The sequence below is a fragment of the Psammomys obesus genome, unplaced genomic scaffold (genome assembly GCF_907164565.1).
Source record: "Psammomys obesus unplaced genomic scaffold, mPsaObe1.curated_primary_1811, whole genome shotgun sequence".
Classification (NCBI taxonomy): Eukaryota; Metazoa; Chordata; class Mammalia; order Rodentia; family Muridae; genus Psammomys; species Psammomys obesus.
The window spans coordinates 6,758,252-6,779,090 of record NW_026587759.1 but is presented as its reverse complement, the minus strand read 5'-3'; the positions used below and the strand labels follow the sequence as shown (position 1 = coordinate 6,779,090).

Here is a 20,839-nt window from a genome sequence, read left to right as displayed (position 1 = left end):
ACAAGTGCAATTCTGACTTACACATCTACACGCTCAATCCACTTGAGATTTATTTTTACCATGCCATAACCTTTTGCTGCCCTGGGAGAAACTGCAATGTTACTGAAACTGCCAATTTTGGATTCCTCATTCATGAAGTCTTACTAGTGTTTGTCTGTGTTTTGCTGCTTCTTGATTCTGTATTGCTTTCCCTGTACTTATACCTTAATTTGTTATAAACTTTTTAAAATTTCGCTTATTAAAACAAAATTTCATATAGAATATATTCTTCTAAGATATTAAAAAGAAATCTGTTAATGTTATACAAAAAAAGCACCACTTGCACACTGAAATAAATGGCCACTTTAATAGTTACCACACCAATGTTTACATACACTTATCTGAAAATTATAGGACAATTTGGGCATGTCACATTCATATTACTATCCATATAAGAACAATTACACATACCCATTTATATCAACTACATCAGCAGAAGACACAAGGTTTCTATTTGCTTTAAGCTTCTCAGTGAAAAGGAGACATGAATTAAATAAAGCAAGAGTCCACAAGCTCATTGTTAGCGATATAAAATTATTTTGAAATGTCTAACATTTGACAACCTTAAGTTACACTTACAATATTTTATTTCCAAAAATCATAAATTACAAGGGTCACTGTCAGGGTGAAAATACATATTTTTTATTTTCTAAAAATGCTATTAGAATTTAATACTATTTGATTTATCCTTCGCATATGTGGCATGTTGGAAAGCAAAAATATATGTAGCCAATACTATGTATTTTGCAGGTTTAAGAGAGGGCACAGTTTGGGAGCAGATGAACCCGTGTTCAACTGCTGGCTTTTTCCTAGTCCACATCATGTGACCGCTGGTCAGTTACCTTGTGGTGCTAGAATGAGGACGCAAATTTAAACTGTATCATGAATACGAGATGATCATGAGTTTACCTCCATACTTTTCACAGGGTATCAACAGTGATATATCAGCATCTTACACTGCAATTTGAAAAACCAAAGATATTGGCAAAAGCAACAAAAATATCAATTTATATTCAAAATCTACTTTTAATAAATAAATATCTCATCAGGAATAAATTTTCCTTATAACACTTAATGCCTACTCTATCCTGATTTTAAAATAAACACCAAAATATGATAAAATAGTCAATGATTAAGGACTTTGGGCTTTCTTTTGTGCTGCTGATATAAAAATAATGGCTATATTTAAGGCTTATCTAGTGACTGTAGTTGCCCTGAACCAATCTCTGTTCTTGGTACTGCGTCATCATCTGGTGACAGATGTCTCAAAGCACCATGACATAGCACTCATGACACTCTGAGCTATCACAGCCTCCTTTCTGACTCTAAGCAAAGGTTTACATGGTGCTACGTGACAGCTCAGCTCATCTGCCTTTAAGAATGACCCACATATACAATCACAAACCCGTCTTTTTCATGCTACTTACATGGTACTTGAAAGAAATGGGATTCCAGAAAATTAAATTTATATGCTCACAAGGAATAGGCTAGTCCATATAGCACTTCTTGAAACCCTAGGCTCACATCTTTTTTTATTTCTCAATATAAATCTGACTCAAAAATCCCACTTCCAGGAAATTTCCCCTTACTCAACTTCACACTCTTCTATGTATCCTTTATACTTAGGCATAATTTATATTAATTTCAACTTGCATATATTTTGTTTTCAGCTTTGTGGCCTTCAACTTCTAGCTGTAATGTGTCCTTTTCCTTTCAAACTTCCTGCATTGTCTAACACAGTTGTGTGCATGTGTGTGCATGTGTGTGCGCACACATGCATTTGTGTGTGTATACTGAATGAATAAAAAACTAAAGAAGATGGGTGTCTGCAGGGCAACAAATTATATAACTTGAATCTTTGTTCTTGAAAGAAACAAGAACTGCTTTTTTCCCCCTAATATTAAACTATCTGAATTCCAAAAGTAGATCTAGAATGTCAATAATAAAAATGTCAATAATAAAAAGACAGTGGAAAACTGCTTGAAAAACTTCTATGAAATATTCAAAAAGGCTTTTAGATAAATCATTATTTAAAGCACCAAACCCAAACATTTTACCTAATATCTCTGAACAATGGTTTAATGTTTTCTATGACATATGAACACAGACTTGTTACCGTTCAAGACAAAGAATACTGAACAGGAACAGGTGTTGTGAATCAGGATACAAAGGCCATTTGCTCTAGTTAATAGCTAATGCATATACTGCAATAAATTTAAAAGTTTTTCTGTGGTACATATACAAATATATCAATTAAAAGAATTGTTTACATCAAGAGGTCATAGATATCAGGAGTTATTTTGGTTCTGTAGAACATGACACAATACTGAAACTGTTATTTAATCAGAAAAATTTTGTTTATAATAGTTGTTAATACTAAAATAGGATATAATAAAAAATTATTCTCAATGTGTATATTTTCAAATTTGCCTGACAGTGTCCTTTTAAGAAATCTGACAATTTATAGTTAGATTACATATATTTGAATTTCATTTTTATGACTGAAAATGTCACACAATAACGAACAAGTAGTAGCTTTTTTACTGAAGCACTCCGCAATTTATATTTAAAGCTTTGCAACAGACAAAAATTCATTGTACTGCTCATAAGTTAAATTATACAGCATGTTGTATGTCTTACACTGATACAAAGAATAAAAAATAAATAAATAAGGAGGCATGAAAGCCAGGGTCACAAATATAAGCTGTTTTCTACCTTATTTTTGAACCCAAAAAACTTTATCTTTAAATGAAACATGAAAATAAAATCAAGGGTGAAGTACAAGCATAGAACGCCATACGATTTCCCTCTCGGCATCAGGGTTAGAGGGAAAGTGAAGAGCAACGGCAGTTCTGCGACTGTATGCTTGCTGCCGGATTATGCCGGCGTTCCCAGCATGTCGTGGTTCTCAGAAACCACGACAGCACAGTCCAACTACAAGCTTATTTAAGTGGCTTCTTCCTTGGGAGAAAAAAAAAAAAAGATACCGAGTTAAGACTGCTTTTTTTTTTCTTCCTCCTTTTATTTAATATATCATGGTGATATAAAAGCGATTTTTGAAATGCCCACTTAACCATTTTGAACAACACAAGGGAACGGGGTTAATGTACACAGTTAATGAAATCGAATGGCGAGCGCAGATTCTAAGGTGAGGCCCTAGGATTTGTCACACGGAGGGCTAAACTTGCAAGCGATCTCATGGCGAAGGTAGACACTTTGTGGCATATCCCAGCTTTTGAAATATAATTAGAAGCTAAACGAAACAGCCTTTCAGCACCAAAGGTATTGAAGTGCCCAGGAAGCACCTTCTCCACGAGACCCCTGTCCACCAGTTCTATGAGACGTTCACAAGTTCCAACATAGTCACTTATCCTGCTGTACGGGAGCCAGTCAATCAGTGATCCATCATACACGACGTCGCCACTGAAGAGGACCTTGCGGTCTTTATCGTGCAAGCAAATACTGCCTCTGGAGTGCCCTGGCATGTGCATAACAGTGAGCTGCCTGTCGCCAAGGTTGATCACATCCCCTACAAACAGAAACAGAAGTTACCGGTAAATATATGACCGTAGTAAAGTCAAATATATGACTGATTTTAATCATGGAGAAAAAGAGAAGAGCATTAAATAGGTTATGAGGAAACTGAGGGCAACAAAGCTTTACTTTCATTCCGTAACGTTCTGTTTCTCCGTATGTGTGTGTATGTGCGGGTGTGCGTGCTGTGTGCATGTGTGGTACGGAGGTGTATACATACAAGTTCATGTGTGCATTTGTGTAGGGGGGGCAGATGTAGACGTTTCTTCCTTTATTGATATCACCCTTATTTTTTGAGACTAAATGTAGAGCTCACTAATCAGGCAGGACTAGCTGGCAAGTGCACTCCAGAGATCCTGTTGGTTCTGTTTCTGCCTCCTTACTGACAGGATAATAGGTGCACATTACTCCTAGCTTTTTTCATAGGTGTTGGGAATCAAACATAGGTCCTTGTGCTTGCACTGCAAGCCCTTTACTGACTGGGCTACTCTCTAGTCCCCACAACTGTTTCTTAATGCTGACTTAAAAATAGGTAGCCTCGGGGCTGGAGAGGCAGCTCAGTAGTTAAGACCACTTGCTGCTTTGATTTTCTTGTTTTTAATTGCTGAGTAGTATTCCATTGTGTAAATGTACCACAATTTCTGTGTTCATTCCTCAGTTGAGGGACATCTGGGCTGTTTCCAGATTCTGACTATTACAAATAAAGCTGCTATGAACATGGTTGAACAAATGTTCTTGTTGTGTACTTGAGTTATTTTGGATACATGCCTAGGAGTGGTATAGCCGGATTTTGAGGTAGCACTATTCCTAATTTTCTGAGAAAGTGCCAGATTGATTTCCAAAGTGGTTGTACAAGTTTACATTCCCACCAGCAATAGAGGATGGTTCTTTTTTCTCCACATCCTTTCCAGCACATACTGTCATTTGAGTTTTTGATCTTAGCCATTCTTATGGGTGCAGGGTGAAATCTCAGGATCATTGATTTGCATTTCCCTTATGACTAAGGACGGTGAGTATTTCTTTAAGTATTTCTCTGCCATTCTATATCCCTCTATTGAGAACTCTCTAGCTCTGTACCCCATTTTTTTAATTGGATTACTTGATTTGTTGGTGTTTAACTTCTTGAGTTCTTTATCATGAAATCTGCAGGCAAATGGATGGAATTAGAAAAGATCATCCTGAGTGAGGTAACCCAGAAGCAGAAAGACACACATGGTATATATTCACTTATAAGTGGATATTAGACTTATCATATAGGATAAACATACTAAAATCTGTATACCTAAAGAAGCTATGCAAGAAGGAGGACCCTTGGGAAGATGCTCAATCCTCATTCAGAAAGGTAAATGGGATAGGCGCCAGAAGTGGGAGAAAACAGGGAACAGGACAGGAGCCTACCACAGAGGGCCTCTGAAAGACTCTACCTGGCAGGGTATGGAAGCAGAAGCTGAGGCTCATAACCAAACTCTGGGCAGAGTGCAGGGAATCTTACAAAAGAAGGGGGAGAGAGAAAGACCTGGAGGGGACAGGAGCTCCACAAGGAGCTGAACAGAACTAAAAAATCTGGGCCCAGTGGTCTTTTCTGAGACTGATACTCCAACCAAGGACCATTCATGGATATAACCTAGAACCCTTGCACAGATATAGCCCATGGCAGCTCAATCTCCTAGTGGGTTTCCTAGTAAGGGGAGCAAGGGCTGTCTCTGACATGAACTGAGTGGCTGACTCTTTGATCACCTCTTCCTGGTGGCAAGGGCGGCCTTACCAAGCCACAGAGGAAGATAATGCAGGCAGTCCTGATGAGACCTGATAGGCTAGGTTCAGAGGGAAGGGGAAGAGGACCTCCCCTATCAGTGGACTAGAGGAGGGGCATTAAGAGAAGATGAAGGGAGGGTGGGAATATGAGGAGACAAGGGAGGGGGGCTACAGCTGCTATAGAAAGTGAATAAAACAAAATTTTAAAAAACAGAAAAAAATAAAATAAAAAACTAAAGAGCACTTGCTGCTCTTCCAGACAACTCCTGCTCTCAGCACCCATGTCAGGCAGTGCACAATCGCCTGTGAGTCCAAGCTACAATGAACCCCACACTTCTGGCTTCCAGGAATATCTTACTCACATGCACATGCCCACATGTAGACACATCTACGCTTAATTAACAAAATAAGAACAAATCCTTAAAAAATGGCTTGCCTATATTTTATTTTTGTTCTTTGACAGAACAGCATTTGCCTGATTAGTTTTTGCCAAGTAACTAATATCAAATGCTGCTTCCATAGGTTATTAAAATGAAGTTTTAAAAATGACCATTCTGTGGTCAAATAATTTTGATACCTCATCTGAGTATGCCAACAACAGTGCGGATATACATAAACAGCTGTATAATTTTACCCTCTAGACCATGAACTTCCACTTTTCAGAACAGATGGGAGATCACTGCCCTGGTGGGCAATCTGTGAAGGTTGTAGTGGAATGCACCACACGCTGCCTCTCTGCTGTCCTGTGGGGACTAGAGCTTGAGGAAAGAGCGCACAAGGAGATGCTCTGGGCAATGCGATTTTGGTGAGCAATGAATGTTCTTTCTTCTCACCCAGCAACCTCACATCCTCTGCCACTTTTATTAAGCTGCTTCAGGCTAACCTGAAGCATCCAAACTGGATCTCCTCTCAGGAGTCCTCAAATCTATTGACAGGACGTAGAGGCATGTGGGAGAGGGGAAGATTGCTGTTTCACTGGAATTAAATATTTACCAAGTTTAAGTACATCATTATACACTTACAAGATTCTTACTGTAATCACTAATGCAAATATACCACAGGAAGAAAATTAATAAACTATAGACAAAAGTTAACAAAGGAATTAAATGGTATAAAAATCAAGATTTGGTAAGCATGAAAGGAAAACAATAAAGAAACGAAATAAGAGTAAATAATATACAATCATGAAAAGAACAGAGCTAAATCCAACTGTGTCATTGCATATGAATGGGAAAACCCTCTAACCATGGCCAGATGTGGATAAAAAAGCAACATGTACTAAGATGATAAGAGGGGAATCTCACAAACGCAGGGACATAAATCATGAAAAGTTATGCAACATAAACACTAATGATATGAGAGGCAGAATGGCAATGCTAATGCAAGACAAAGACAAAATTTTAACTAGGAAACATTACCAAAGAGAAGGTGATATTTTATGAGAATATCGTAGATCAATACATAAAAAAATATTAATGTATATAGACCTAAAACCCAAAACAAAATTTTAACTAGGAAACATTACCAAAGAGAAGGTGATATTTTATGAGAATATCGTAGATCAATACATAAAAAAATATTAATGTATATAGACCTAAAACCCAAAAACAAAATTTTAACTAGGAAACATTACCATAGAGAAGGTGATATTTTATGAGAATATAGTAGATCAATACATAAAAAAATATTAATGTATATAGACCTAAAACCAGTAAGAAAAGTGCATAAAGAGAAAAATGAAAACTCAGCCAGGGGTGATAGCTCCTACCTCTAATTTCAGCATGTGGGAAACTGAGGCAGGGGGACTGCCATAACTCAAGGTTAGCTTGGGTAACAGTGGTTTTCAAGTTATCCTGAGCTACAAAGTGAGATCTGTCTCAAAAGACCAAAATAGATCAATATAAGTAACTTAACCTACATAACTAAAAATTCTTCTCTGAATAATTAATAAAACAAGAAAGTTAACCATAGTACAGAAGACCAAAACAACACTTATCAATCAAGTGAATATAATTGACTTAGTGAATTAAAAGTGAATATAAAACACTTTTCACCCAGAGAGATAACATTCTTTTTGATTATACATGGAATATTCATTTGTTTATAATGCTAACACATAAAACAAGTTTCAATAAATTTAAAAGGAATAAAATCATGCAAAATATAGCCTCTGACAATATAATAAAAGTATTATAGAAACAATAAGTAGATATCTATAGTGCATCTTAAATAACCAAAAGTAATAATGAATTAAAAAGACAGCAAGGATGACTATGGGAAATGTCCACACAGGTAGTCACCCATGTCTCTCCCTAGCCTATGAAATCAAAGGAATTAGGAAGTATCCTGGGTTGAAGTTGAATGAAATCAACATATCAAAATTTGTGGAAACTGGTAAAGCAGTACTTAAAATTGCTTCAATTGCTTATTTTATAAAGTATTAAATACTAAGATCAATTCCCAAGATGCTATAATAAGAAGATAAGAGCAAATCAAACACAGAAAGACACGATAGCTGGCTGAGGAGTCCACTCAGTCACAATGCCTGTCACAAGGCCCTAGGAACCTGAGGTTGGATCCTGAGCACCCATGTGATAAAGCTGGGTAGGGTCGCATGCACTGGTAACAGAGCACAGGATGACTGGGGGCAGGAAGGCTCCCGCTCCCGGAGTTTTCCAGCCATCCAGGCCTCGCCAACTGGCGAGCCTCCAGTTCAGCAAAAGCCCCTGTCTCAGAAGAAAAGGTGGAGAGCAACTGAAGACACTTACTGTTGACCTCCGGCCCCATACATGGGCATATGTACTTAACATGATAGTAAGGAATGTAGGAAAGGGGGCCAGAGAACAGTTGAGCAATTAAGAACCGGGTGCTCTAGTGGAGAACCTGGCTCGGTTTTCCAGCACCAGCAAAGCAGCTGTAACTTTGGTTCCAAGGGGCAGACAACCTCTTCTGGCCTCTTCGGCACCAAGCACGTAGTACACACACATAAATGCAGGCCAATATTCATACACATAAAATACAAATAACTCATTTTTAAAAGAGCACAGAAAAAATAGAAAACAAATATCATTAGAGAAAATCAGTAGAGCTAAATTGATTTCTGAAAAATACAACAAAATTAGTATACCCTTAGCTAGGCAAATTGAAACAAAAACTGAAGAAGACACAGTCACCAAAGAGAAGAATGAAAGATGAGAAGAGACCACAGTATAAAACACATGTATCCAGCACCCATTCATACAGGACAAAGCCTAGAAGTCTCAAACCTCAGCTTCCTTCCCCAATACACAAAACCTCATCAAACTGCTGCTCTTACACATTATTTTCTACTTTGTTGGTATTATTATCTTGCTATTAGGGCTCTTAAATTTTTGTTATTTCATGAGATATGATCAAGACACTAAACCTAGAAATCCATTAGATAGAAGAAGGAACTGAGATATAAATTAAAGACATAGAAAATCTAGTGAGTACTTTATAGCATTAAGTCTCCAAATCTAAATACATTGACATCCAAGCACAGGGGACACTGAGAATCCCAAACAGATGACACAATTAGAAGAGAATCCTTAGGTAGCCTATTATAGTCAAGATGCCAAAAAACAAAGAACAAGGAACAATATTAGAGCTGTAAGAGACAGATGCCAATGGATATACAAAAGCAAACACGTAAGAACAACATCACACCTTTCAACGCAGCTAAATGTCATGAGAACATGGCACTCAAGACATTAGCCATTGCACTAGGCCAGGAAAATGGAAGCAAAATCACAAGTATCGCAAAAGAAGAAATTCTGTCTTTATTAACAGGGAGGATGACCTAATACAGAGAAATGCTATTTTGTGAGGGTCTCTGACTACCATGACCTTCACAGTGATCATCTGCAAGAAATAAGGAGGTAGTTGGGACCAACACCATTCAGTAATCAGTATTGGTTCAAACTTCTAAGGTCTGACTCTACATAGTTTGTTCTAGGTATATTTAAGCACAACACAATTTGGAGAATGTTTCCTGGTGAATATTAATGCATAATTAATTATACATTAATTAATGTCTCCTGTGCAGAGCAAAGCTTAAGACATGACTACTTGGAAAAGTACAAGTGACATTTCCCATAAAGATAGCTTCTACAGATAAACTGAGGACCCAGGATCATGATAAGGGTCTGATGGAGGAGAGGGCCACTGATTGAGACGAATAAGCTCAGACAAAGGTCTGGGGAGAATCAGTATGGCCTCTGCAAGCAAATACGGCAAAGGTCACCAGGCTACTAACCACATCTGATCCTGTGTGTTTAACATTCCTGGTTTCTAGTACTTATCTGAAGCACAAGGACCTACATGCTTCCTACACTATGCAATGAAAAAAGTAAAAGCCAAAGTTCTGAGAGAAAGAGGAGGGCTGGGAATGTAATGTGTCAGGTGGCTATGGAAAAATCAACTATGTCTCTATAACTACAAGGAGCTATCAATTAAAGAAATTCAAAACACCAACTAAGGCAAGAATCAAAGATGTTCTCAGGCAGGCATGGTGGTACAGGGCTGTGGTCCCAGCTTCCAGGGAGGGCGCTGAGGCAGGAATGTCACAACTGCAAAGCTGCCCTTGCTCTAAGAGCAGCCTGTGAAATATAATGAGAGCTGTCTCCAAATATAAAGATGAAAACAAAGAAAGGAAAAAACAAAAGAGAGCTGAGGTATAGCTCAATGGTGGAAAATTTGCCTAGCATGTGTGAGGCCACGGGGCCGAGCCCTAGTGCTAGCGCTGAGAGGGTGTGATGGCCATTCTCGATTCACAAACTGACTAGATGCAGAAATGGAGGGCACACCTATGAGAGATTTTCTGTTTGGTTTGAAGTGGATGAGTCCACTTCTAGTTTAAACCCCTGAGAAGGACACAGCTCTAATCTGGTTGTGAGTTGGGAAGACACAGGCCTTTAATACAGATCTTGAGGAGGGAAGTCACCTTTATTATAGGCCACACCTTCGGCTGGAAGCCTTTAGATGGAAGTGCAAGAAAGAAGGTTTTGTTTTTTGCCTGTTTGCCCTTGCCTTGCTAGCATGTCCATTCCTTCACTGGCACTGGAGCCTATGTCTTCAGGATTCCAGCACAGACAGAAGACCAGCTGAGACATCCAGACTTGTGGGACTGAGGAACTACTAGATTCTTGAATTTTCCATTCACAGCTGGTCATTGTTGGATTAGCTGGACTGCAGCCTGTAAAATCACTTTCAAAATTCCCTCTCTCTATATAGAGAAAGTCATTCCATAAGCTCTGTGACTCTGGAGAACCCTGACTAGTACAGGGGCTGAAAGGAAACAGTGATGAATCAAAGACCCACACTCTCTTACTCTAGCCTTCTGTGATGCCTGAAACAGTCTGTGGGAACCAGTTGAATCTGAGAACTATCTGAAATGAAGATAGTGCAAGTAAGACCAAAATTTAATTTTAATCTGTTTTCATCTCATTTTCTATTTTGACAGTCACATGTGGTTTGTGGTTGCTATAATGCTTGGTGCAGATTCACTGAAATCTCAATCACAATCTCAACATGATCTGTTGGAAATGAGCAAGGCAGAGTATGCATATGTATGTTTGTGGACAGGGGTTGTCAAATTAGAACAAACTATGAAGGTGTCACAATGAAACCATTCCTTTGTATGCTAGTCATAAAGTTAACTCACAGAAATTAAAAGAAATGGGAAGAATTAGGGCATAGACATTAGATCCCTTAAAATTTTCTTCCAAGCTCCAACTTGGATAGATTCTAATGGATCAGTTTGCACACTTCCATAATAGGAATAACAAAAATACTTGCCTTACAGACTTGTTTTAAGTGATGTAACGTCTGTACGTAGAAGGCTGCTCAACATAGCGGTAAAGGCCGGTCATTATACCTTTATCATTGCTGCTTCCTCCCCAAGTCCCACGCTAGATGCTTCTAGATTTAAGTTTACTCTCACGATCTGCCTATCACTTGCTAGACTTATAATCTTGTCACTTTCTCTCTTGCTAAGATATTTTTAAATCTATGAAATAAAAATAACAGTGGAATCTGTTTTATAGGATTGTTTTGAGAGTCATAAATCTTAAAAACTTTAAAAAATGAAAAGGAATCCGACTACAAAATACACTTGCACGAAGGCTGGAGTGGTGGGTTAGTGGCAGAGGGCACCCCTAGCATTGTGAGGATGTGGGCTTACTCTGCACAACTACAGAAACCCATGGAAGTGCACACAGCCCAAAATAAAGACAGTTAATGAAAAAGATAAAGCTGGAAAACGTGTAGTACCTAATTCCAGCAAGTGCAATAAAGTCACAGCAAGTAAAACAAAACAAAACATTCCATATTATATGTCTGTATGAGTGAGTATATACCCTGTGTGTCTTTCTGCTTCTGGAATAGCTCACTCAGGATGATCCTTTCCAGGTCCCACCATTTACCTGCAAATTTCATGATTTCCTTGTTTTTCATTGCTGAGTAATATCCCATTGTGTAGATGTACCACAATTTCTGTATCCACTCTAATATAGGATAAGCCTACTAAAATCTGTACACCTAAAGAAACTAATCAAGAGGGAGGACTCTGGCTAAAATGCTCAATCCCCATCCCAAAAGGCAAAGAGGATGGACATCAGAAGAAGAAGAAAACAGTAAACAAGTTAGGAACCTGCCACAAAGGGCCTCTGAAAGGCTCTGCCCTGCAGACTATCAAAGCAGATGCAGAGACTTATGGCCAATTGTTGGGCAGAGTGCAGGGAATCTTACCAAAGTGGGAAGTAGTAAGATCTGGAGAGGAGAGGAGCTCTACAAGGAGAGCAACAGAACCAAAAAATTTGAACACAGGAATCTTTCCAGAGACTCATACTCCAACCAAGTACCATGCATGGAGATAACCTAGAACCCCTGCACAGATGTAGCCCATGGCAGTTCAATGTCCAAGTGGTTTCCATAGTAATGGGAACAGGGACTGCCTCTGACATGAACTGATTGGCCTGCTCTTTGATCAGCTATCCCTGAGGGGGGAGCAGCCTTACCAGGCCACAGAAGATAACAATGCAGCTACTCCTGATGAAATCTGATAGACTAGGATCAGAAGGAAGGAGAGGAAGACCTCCCCTATCAGTGGACTTGGGGAGAGGCATGCATGGAAAAGGGGGAGGGAAGGTAGGATTAGGAGGGGAAGAGAGAGGGGTTTATGGGGGGATACAAAGTGAATAAAGTGTAATTAATAAAAATTAAAAATCAAACAAACAAAACAAAACACAATGTATTTCTGCCTAATGAAAGATACAGTGTTATAGTTTGAACAGACAACTTTCCCAATACTTCATATGTCTGAGCAGCTGGTCCCCAGAGAATAGGGTTGTTTGGAAAGTTTGTGAAAATTTTAGTTGATTCTTAATATCAGGCAATTTTGAAAATCAATGAACTACAGCAGCTGTTTTCACACTTTACTGTCCTGTGAGGGGTTTGTAAAACTGATTTCACAGATACAGGGTAATTTATAAGAACCTGCATTTGGACAAGTTTCAGGCAACCTGGAGGCTTCTCAATCCAGTACCACACTTTCGGAAGTACTAGATAGAGAGCCTGCCTCTTCAGTAATGCCAACATGTGAAGAGGTTTGAGGCGAAAGCAGTGTCTCTCCAGGCTAAAAGGCAGAACTCCTGCCAGCTAACGATGTAACATCATCTTACCTACTGCATCTGTCACCTGGACAGTCCCTTAGCAATAAGGCTTCCTGTGTCCTATGTCAGCCCTGCAGCATCTGAAGTTTTGGCTATTAGGTCCTACCAATTTTTGCCTTTAAGAAATTTACCCAAATGATTGTTTTGAACCCCAAAGTTCTGGAACCAAAATCATGGCTCATTAACATATGATTGCAAATGATGCACAAGAGCAGGCTTTGAAAGAACTTTGGTTATAATTCTAGTCACAGAACATCTATCTTATCTATGTTAGTGGAAAAAAAAAAAAAGCCTCATCACTGCTTCATCATCCCGATCCCGTCTTGTCCTGATGTAAACCTCTGCAAAGATGTTGCTAATGTGACACATCCCAGATTTCTCTGAATTCAAGTCTCCAGGTCAAAACCCTTCTACTGGGTAATTATTCCAGATTTAAGGTACTTTTGGGGATTAAAAACCATTTGTTCACTATATGAATGGCAGGCTAGGGAAAGAAATCCTTGCTCAGTTGATGTAGTAATACAAAAGTTGTGTCTTAGGGTTACTATTGCTGTGATGAAACACCATGACCAAAAGCAACTTGGGGAAAAATGGGTTTCTTTTTCTCAGTTTATCCTTAAAATCAGTGAGGGCAGGAACTCAGGCAGGGCAGGAACCTGGAGGCAAGAGCTGATGAAAAGCTGCTTACTGAGAAGGTGCTGCTTACTGGCTTGCTCCTCGAGGCCTGCCACCCTGCTTTCTTAAAGAAGCCACGATCACCTGCTTAGGGATGGCGCCACCAACAGTGATCTGTGCCTTCCCCATTACTCACTAATAGGAAAATACATTACAGCTGGGTCTCAGGCAGACATTTTCCCAAGTGAGGCCTCCTCCTCCCTGATGACTCTAGCCTGTGCCAAGCTGACATAAAACCAACCAGTACACGCTGTAACCAACTGTTTAACAACGTACAGAGGGGAGTGCTGTGAGGGAAGCTTTCTGTTCAAGAGAAGTGCCAATGCAAGACGAAGTCTATTCTTTATTAATACCCAGGTGATATCCAAATGTTTTAACAAAAGAAAGACAGATGCCTGGAAAAGCAGACAATAACCATGGTTAAGTCCTTGGTGCCAAGTATCATGTGCTCTCTCTTTCTCAAGGTCTGAAAATGCTTCCCAGATGCTGAGAAGTGGTCAGGCACAGCCCTTCATGAAAACAAGGACCCGTTACCAAGAATTCTTCTCTTCTTCCCTCCCCGCCTCCCTCCCTCTCTTTTTATCTCATCTCTTGACTTCTCAAATGCCCTTTCACATTTAAGCATCCTCCATCTCTTTTCTAATTGCAGTTTTTAATACAAGAGATATACATATATTTGAAATAAGATGTTTGGGGCTCTGAAATGTAAGAGACAAATCCTTGCCCCATTCTCTACTGCCAACATACCTCTCAAAGGTGACCATTTTAAGTAGTTTTTCCTCCTTCTTCTGATAGTTAACTCTAAAAAAACATAGTTGCCTCCAAGTGATGACCGTACTACATTTTTGACCTAACAATTAGATATACTCCAGGGATTTCATGCGTATATTTCTATTGATTTAAAATGTTTATGCTACTGATTGTTTTCTACACGTTTAGTCTTTCTCACTCTCCACGATTACACATACGTATTTCTCATCTTCTCAGCACACAGCCATTCAAAAGAATTGCCATTATCAGGGCACCCTCTCCATCATCTTGATGCTTTGCTCTGATTTTCCTTTCCATTAGATTTATGTTATTGTGCTTCCTGCCTTCCTTCCTTCCTTCCTTGGAAGGAGCATGTCCCTGTGGTTTCCTAAGTAAGGGCATGTGGGAAATGCTTTTGTGAGCACTTGGCTGACAGTGGGACAAATGCAAAGTTTTAGAACAGTGATGATTACTATTTCAAAGCAAAATGTCCACACTAAACCATGTCTGATCCCAATATCTGACCCTTGCTTAACCTTCTGGAAACCTCCAGCATCTTTATTGATCTCAGTGTTTTGATTTTTTTTTTTTTTTTTTTTTACAATGCTTGACTTGGATGTGTTTTCATCTCTGTGCTGGGAATCCTGTGGGCTCTTTCAGTCTGAATGCACATTTAATACCTGTGTGACATACTCCTGGATTGCTTCTACACTTCACTTCCACTTTATTCAAACAATCTCTGTACTTGTTCCTTCACTGCAGGCTTTTTCAACTGTTCCCTACTTACCTACTCTTCTTTCCTTTAGGTTCCATTTTATCCATCTTTTTTTTATACCTTTATTACATTCATCCTCTACAAAGTGAACTGTTATGCTTTAAATTTCCTAAACTCTGTGGACAGTGTTGTTTTTCACTTTTAAGGCATTTTAATTGCCTCAAGAATACCTCTCTAGTAGCTTTGCTTATTGTTGGACAATGCTCACGATAACCTCACCTCAACTCCGAAGTTCATTTATGCTAACCGTTTAGATACTTGATGTCCTGCTAGCAACTTTGGACAGTAACTTTACCAGGAAGACTGTACCTGAGACATCTATCTTTTAATGAAAAGTGACTTTCCTATCACACTCAAAGCATTTGGTCTAGTTTTCTTTTCACAAGGCTTAAAGCACTACATACCAAGAGTTTACAGTATTTTTCCAGCTCCAAAAATGTCGGGATTTACCATCAACTGTGATTTTTAGAAACCACAGTTATAATCCCAGTTTCTAGTCATCTAGTCCATTTCAGGCAGGAAGCTTGGCAGCCTGTTTATGAGTGGAAAGGAAAATGGTGTTTGATGCACACACAGGGTAGAAGCAGGCTCGACAGCGGAGCGATCAGGCCAGGGCTGGCAGACAGTCTCCACATGGGCAGCTTCAGTCTTTCTCAGGGGTCACAGGTCCCAAATAATACTTCTCTCATTTCCTTCCTCAAGGTGGGGAACAGGAGGCTCCGCTCTCTCTTCAGAGACTCCAGTGAGAAATGTACATTGAACGCTCTCACACTCATTCCCTGCTCTCCACGTTGAATCCCTGCACTCACCCATACTGAGCACTCCTCAATTAAGAAAACTGCTTATTTTCTATCCCTCAAGAGTAAACTGACAGAATGGGGGAAGGCAATCCTTTCAGAACAGCCCTATGGTTCTAAGAGCTTCGTAAATGCCACACCTATTTCATGGGAGTGTTGCCTTCATCCCCACTGAAGTCCCAATAATGAACTGGCTCTTGAACTGTTCCCTCAGTCACATCTAATTTCCACCATCCAAGATAGTTCCCTCAACAAGGTAGACTTACACTTCAAGTCATGGTCTCTTCATGGTAGTACTAGTTTCATGTAGGAGGCATTAGGTCTTGTAGGGAAACATGAATGTTAAATGCACAGCTCTGTTTTCTGCCCATAGCCTGTTTTCTGCCCAGAAATCCAGGAACAGATATGGCTAACAGCCTGGTGACCTTTACAGCTGGGCCACACTGCCTCCCCCAGGCCCTTATCTTGAGCTTGTTTATCTATAGCATGTTCCTTAGTTAATCTATAGAACCTATCTTTAAGGAAAATGCCTCTTGTACTTTACAAGTGTTTCAATGGAATGTTGAGCTTTGTTGTGTGCACAAAATTGAGATAATTATAACCACGAAATTTTTTACTAAATTGTGCTGTCTAAATATGCCTAAAATAAACTACTCAAGCCATTACTCGAAACTTGAACCAACACAAGCTACCAAGTTGTGTTAAACCAATAGTTCTCAACCTTCCTAATGCTACAACCCTTTAATATAGTTCTCCATGTTGTGGTGATGCCTAACCATAACATAATTTGCTACTTCAGAACTGTAATTTTGCTACTGTTGTGAATCATAATGTGAGTATCTGCATTTTCCCACTGGTCTTAGGTGACCCCTGGGAGAAAAATTTTCAACTACAAAGGGGTTTTGACCCAAAGGTTGAGAACCACTGTCAGAATGGAACTGCCCTCTCTCTCCCAGATGGACATTCTGCTGGCCTTGGTGGTCACAAAGATGTCCACAGTTCCAGCAGGAGGGAAACACATGTCTGTTCACCTTGTTCTGGTATATGCAGTTTTAAAATTTTCCATAAATTACCTCAACCCACTTCTCTCCTCTGAGGTAATTTATCATGGTGACTTTAGGCAAACTGTTTAGACATGGATAATGAGGGCAAAGGGAAAATCACATGAAACCGAATCACTTGAATATTGTGAAAAATAGTGATATGTTCTAGTTCAAAAGGCCTGGACTATATTTCAGGTCTATTGCTCTCATCTTATAAAGATCCTATCTCACTATTAGCACATGGAACTGTTTTCCATCATGACTAATGCACTAGCTGAGCCAGCTATCTTCTTTGATCTTCACTTAGAAGGCAGCGTTTAGGTTAGAGATGCAGTGCAGATCTATGCTTCTCCATGACAGCAAATCATCAAGTCACTTAATGAAGTGCAGTGAGTGACTTTTCGTACTTGTACTCTAACCCAGGCTTTTTGTTACGGGGCATGATGGCTGTGTGGGCAAACGTACACGAAGTTTTAATGTAAATAGCTTACATCTCCTTCCAGACATCTGTGCTGGTACTGGCTGAGCAGCCCACATCATTCACAAGACAGGAAATTAGTATTCCTGAGATGAGAGATCAGATGCTACTCAAGACGGTGAGGCATCCATCTCCTGATAAGAAGCAACTTTCCACAACATGGACCTGTTGCCCTTAAGACAAGGCTCAAAGTGCACGATGTATACTTTTCCAGCTCCAAAAATGTCAGGATTTACCATCAACTGGGATTTGGGAAGCCAGGGTTATCATCCCAGATTCTAACCAGTCTAGTTGACCACAGGCATGATATTCTGCCAGTCTCTCCTCTTCTGTGTGACAACAATCCCTGCCGTTCTTAAAAAGAAAATTACAGACGTGTGTGTATGTGTGTATACATGCTCACATATGCAGGCATGCTCCTGTGTCAAGCAGTGTGTGTGGCTGTCAACTTGCTAGAGTCAGTTCTCTCCTTCTACCACATGGGAGTCAGTTGTCACATTCAACCGTCAGCTTGGCAGAAAATGCCTTTACCTACTAGCCATCTCATTGGTTCCCCCTTGACTTCCTATTGCTGTCAAAAGAAAGTAAAAAATAAAGTGTTTTAAAACAATTTAATATATTTTTATATTGTAATTTTCATTTTTGGGACATGGTTTCTCTGTGTAAAAAAAGGATATTTTTTCATATTTTTGGTGGCCTTAAACTTTTGACCTTCTGCCCCAGTCTCCTCAATCCTGGGATTATAGGATTGTGCCACCTACTTTTCACTTTATTTTCTTTTTTCTTTCTGGAACTATATGCAGAACAGGCTGTTCTCAGACTCACAGAGATATGCCTACCTCTGTCTCTCAAGTGCTGCAACTAAGGATATGTGCCATCACACCTGGCTAATATAAAACTTTTTTAGGCTGGGTGCCAGAATTCAGTTTGATTATCCATCAAGTGCTTAGAAATTTCATCCCTGAAACCATCAATATTTAAGAAGAAATATAGTAATAAAATTTATCTGATGCAAATGTACATTTCTTTTCTGTTTTTGAAACAGAGTCTCACTGTACAGCCATGGCTGTCTGGGAACCCTCTCTACACATCAGGCTGGCCTCCTACTCCCAGAGAGCCACTTTTCTCTGCCACCCAGGCACAAATGTGGGCACCACTACACCAGGATTATAACTCCCAAAGTAGGCTACCATCTACAGCAGCTTAAAATAAAATCTTTAAACTTAAATTTTTAATGAAGGAACTTGTTAGGTGGCTGTAAGAACTAGAATCTCATACTTTTAAATACCGTACATTATATGTTGGATAAGTGTATTTCTGTAAAATATTTTATTATCGACATATTGTTTAGTTCTCAGCAAGCATCACTATAATGGAGTCTTTGGAGATTTTTTTTTAACATTACAGGGGAGTATGTGGGCAATTAAAATGGTGAACAGAGAGTAAGTGACTTTCATAATCTACCCATGTTATCATGGTGCATCTCATGAGCAGAGTGCATGCATTCTTGATGTGCTTTCATCTATTAGGCCTTGGCTCAAGTCCCAGCTTTCATCATGATTCTGCTCAGTGGACTCTTGTTGAGACATCCAATCAGGCATCTCTGGCCTCATTTCACAAGAGCTATGTGGAGGAAATTTAAAAACAAACCCTAGTATATATAATTAATATGGCAAATACTGTTGTTGTCACCAAATAGTTCAAGAGGTGCAGTTCCCTCATGGAACGATATGGGCCTAGGGCCCTACTCTATTTTGCTTTGTTCTGCCAATTCCATAGGACCAAAGAGAATGAAGTCTGCATTAACGTAATACTTTATCCACCGAAAACAACCCCTGTACTGATCTTTTGTAAGCTTTGCTCTCATCCAGGCCAGATATTTGTCATAATTCCACTTCTCTACGTTTTTGTTCACTGTCAAGCCTTTCGTTTGTTTTTTTTGTTTTGTTTTGTTTTTTCTTGTGGGACAATAAAAACATCTGAAAGGTAAGGATGAATGAAGTGACTGGAACCTCAGAGCTCTAACCCCACAGGTGGGACTGATAGGCACTCTGCAATCTGCAAATGAAATTCTCAAAAGCGCCGAGCATTAACGCTCTTCCCAAGGCGCCATTTCTTAAAAGCCTACTCGTTACTCGTTACAAAAACTGGAAACGTTAGGCCCGTACTTGGGAAAACAGTGGAAAATTCCCCGTCACAAGTCTGCGGTGTTACTACTGCAGCCTACACAGGGAACTGACTGGGGATGGTGCCAGCTTTCAGAGAGACAGCCACACACACAGTGGCAGAGCAGGCTGCCAGGGCCTAGGCTCTGCTCAAGCCGGCTTTCACGCTGCAGAGGGTGGGCCACAGTACTCCGCACTGTACCCCAACAGTGCCAAGGTGGCCACGGAGGTCGCAGCATACTGCACACGCTCCCCCAGCCCTCCCTCGTGACAGCGCGCGCCCGCGGGGCCCATTACCATCCTGCAGAATGAGGGTGGGCTGCACTGCCTGCACTCGGAACTGCCTGGCTCTCCAGCCAGGGCTGGGCGCCCGCACCACCTCGCTGTCCGAGAGCCAGGTCACGGTCTCAAAGTTGTCCCCGCGAGCCAGGGCCTCGGCCTCGGCGCGGTGCACAGCCACCTGGTCGAACTGGTAGAGGCCGCCGGCGTGATCGAAGTGCACGTGGGTGGCCACGGCCAGCAGCGGCCGACGCCCCGCGTCCTCTTTAGCCCCGAAATCCTGCAAGAGGCCCGAAGAGTAGAGGTACTCCGGGAGGCTGCGCAGCCCCAGGCCCGTGTCGATCACCACGTCCTGCTCCGAGCCGCGCACCAGCCAGATGTTGGCGCGGTTGCCTGACTCGTAGAAGCGTTCTTGAATCCAGAAAATGCCATCGCCCAGAGACTTGTGGGCGTACCACTCGAGCGCGGACATGCTGCTGCGCAGGGGTGCGGCCGGACGAGGTGGGTGTGCCTCCCGCTGGCAGCCTGGGACCCGCGCTGCCGCAGTGTGCCGCGGCCCACTCCCGGAGGAGGCGCGTCCGGGGGCGGGGATGCGGAGGGAGCGCGGATAGGACGCGGCGACACTGCCCGGGTCGCCTGCTCCGCGCCCGCCCGTCCGCAGGGCGCAAAGGCTGCACCCAGGCTGCCGCGGCCTCTGCAGCCGCAGCCCCGAGGCGGAGACACTGGGCGACTCGGCCCTGCTCGGGGGTCGCACTGCAGAGGCCGGGGGAGATGCGTGGGAAGCGCCAGCACCGCCCCCACAAGGCCAGCGGGCGCTGCGCACTCGCCGCCGGAGCCCACAGTGAGGCCGAGCCAGTT

General features: G+C 41.0%; 1 protein-coding gene across 1 annotated transcript; it reads right to left on the bottom strand.

Moving 5' to 3' along the window:
* Positions 1-327: 327 nt before the first annotated feature.
* Mblac2 (metallo-beta-lactamase domain containing 2) lies at positions 328-20,827 on the bottom strand. The gene is made up of 2 exons (XM_055604035.1): positions 20,000-20,827; positions 328-3,568 (listed from the first exon to the last, which is right to left on the bottom strand). Exons 1-2 carry the CDS (start codon positions 20,451-20,453, stop codon positions 3,183-3,185), a joined length of 840 nt encoding a protein of 279 aa, XP_055460010.1. The 5' UTR covers positions 20,454-20,827; the 3' UTR covers positions 328-3,182.
* Positions 20,828-20,839: the final 12 nt, after the last annotated feature.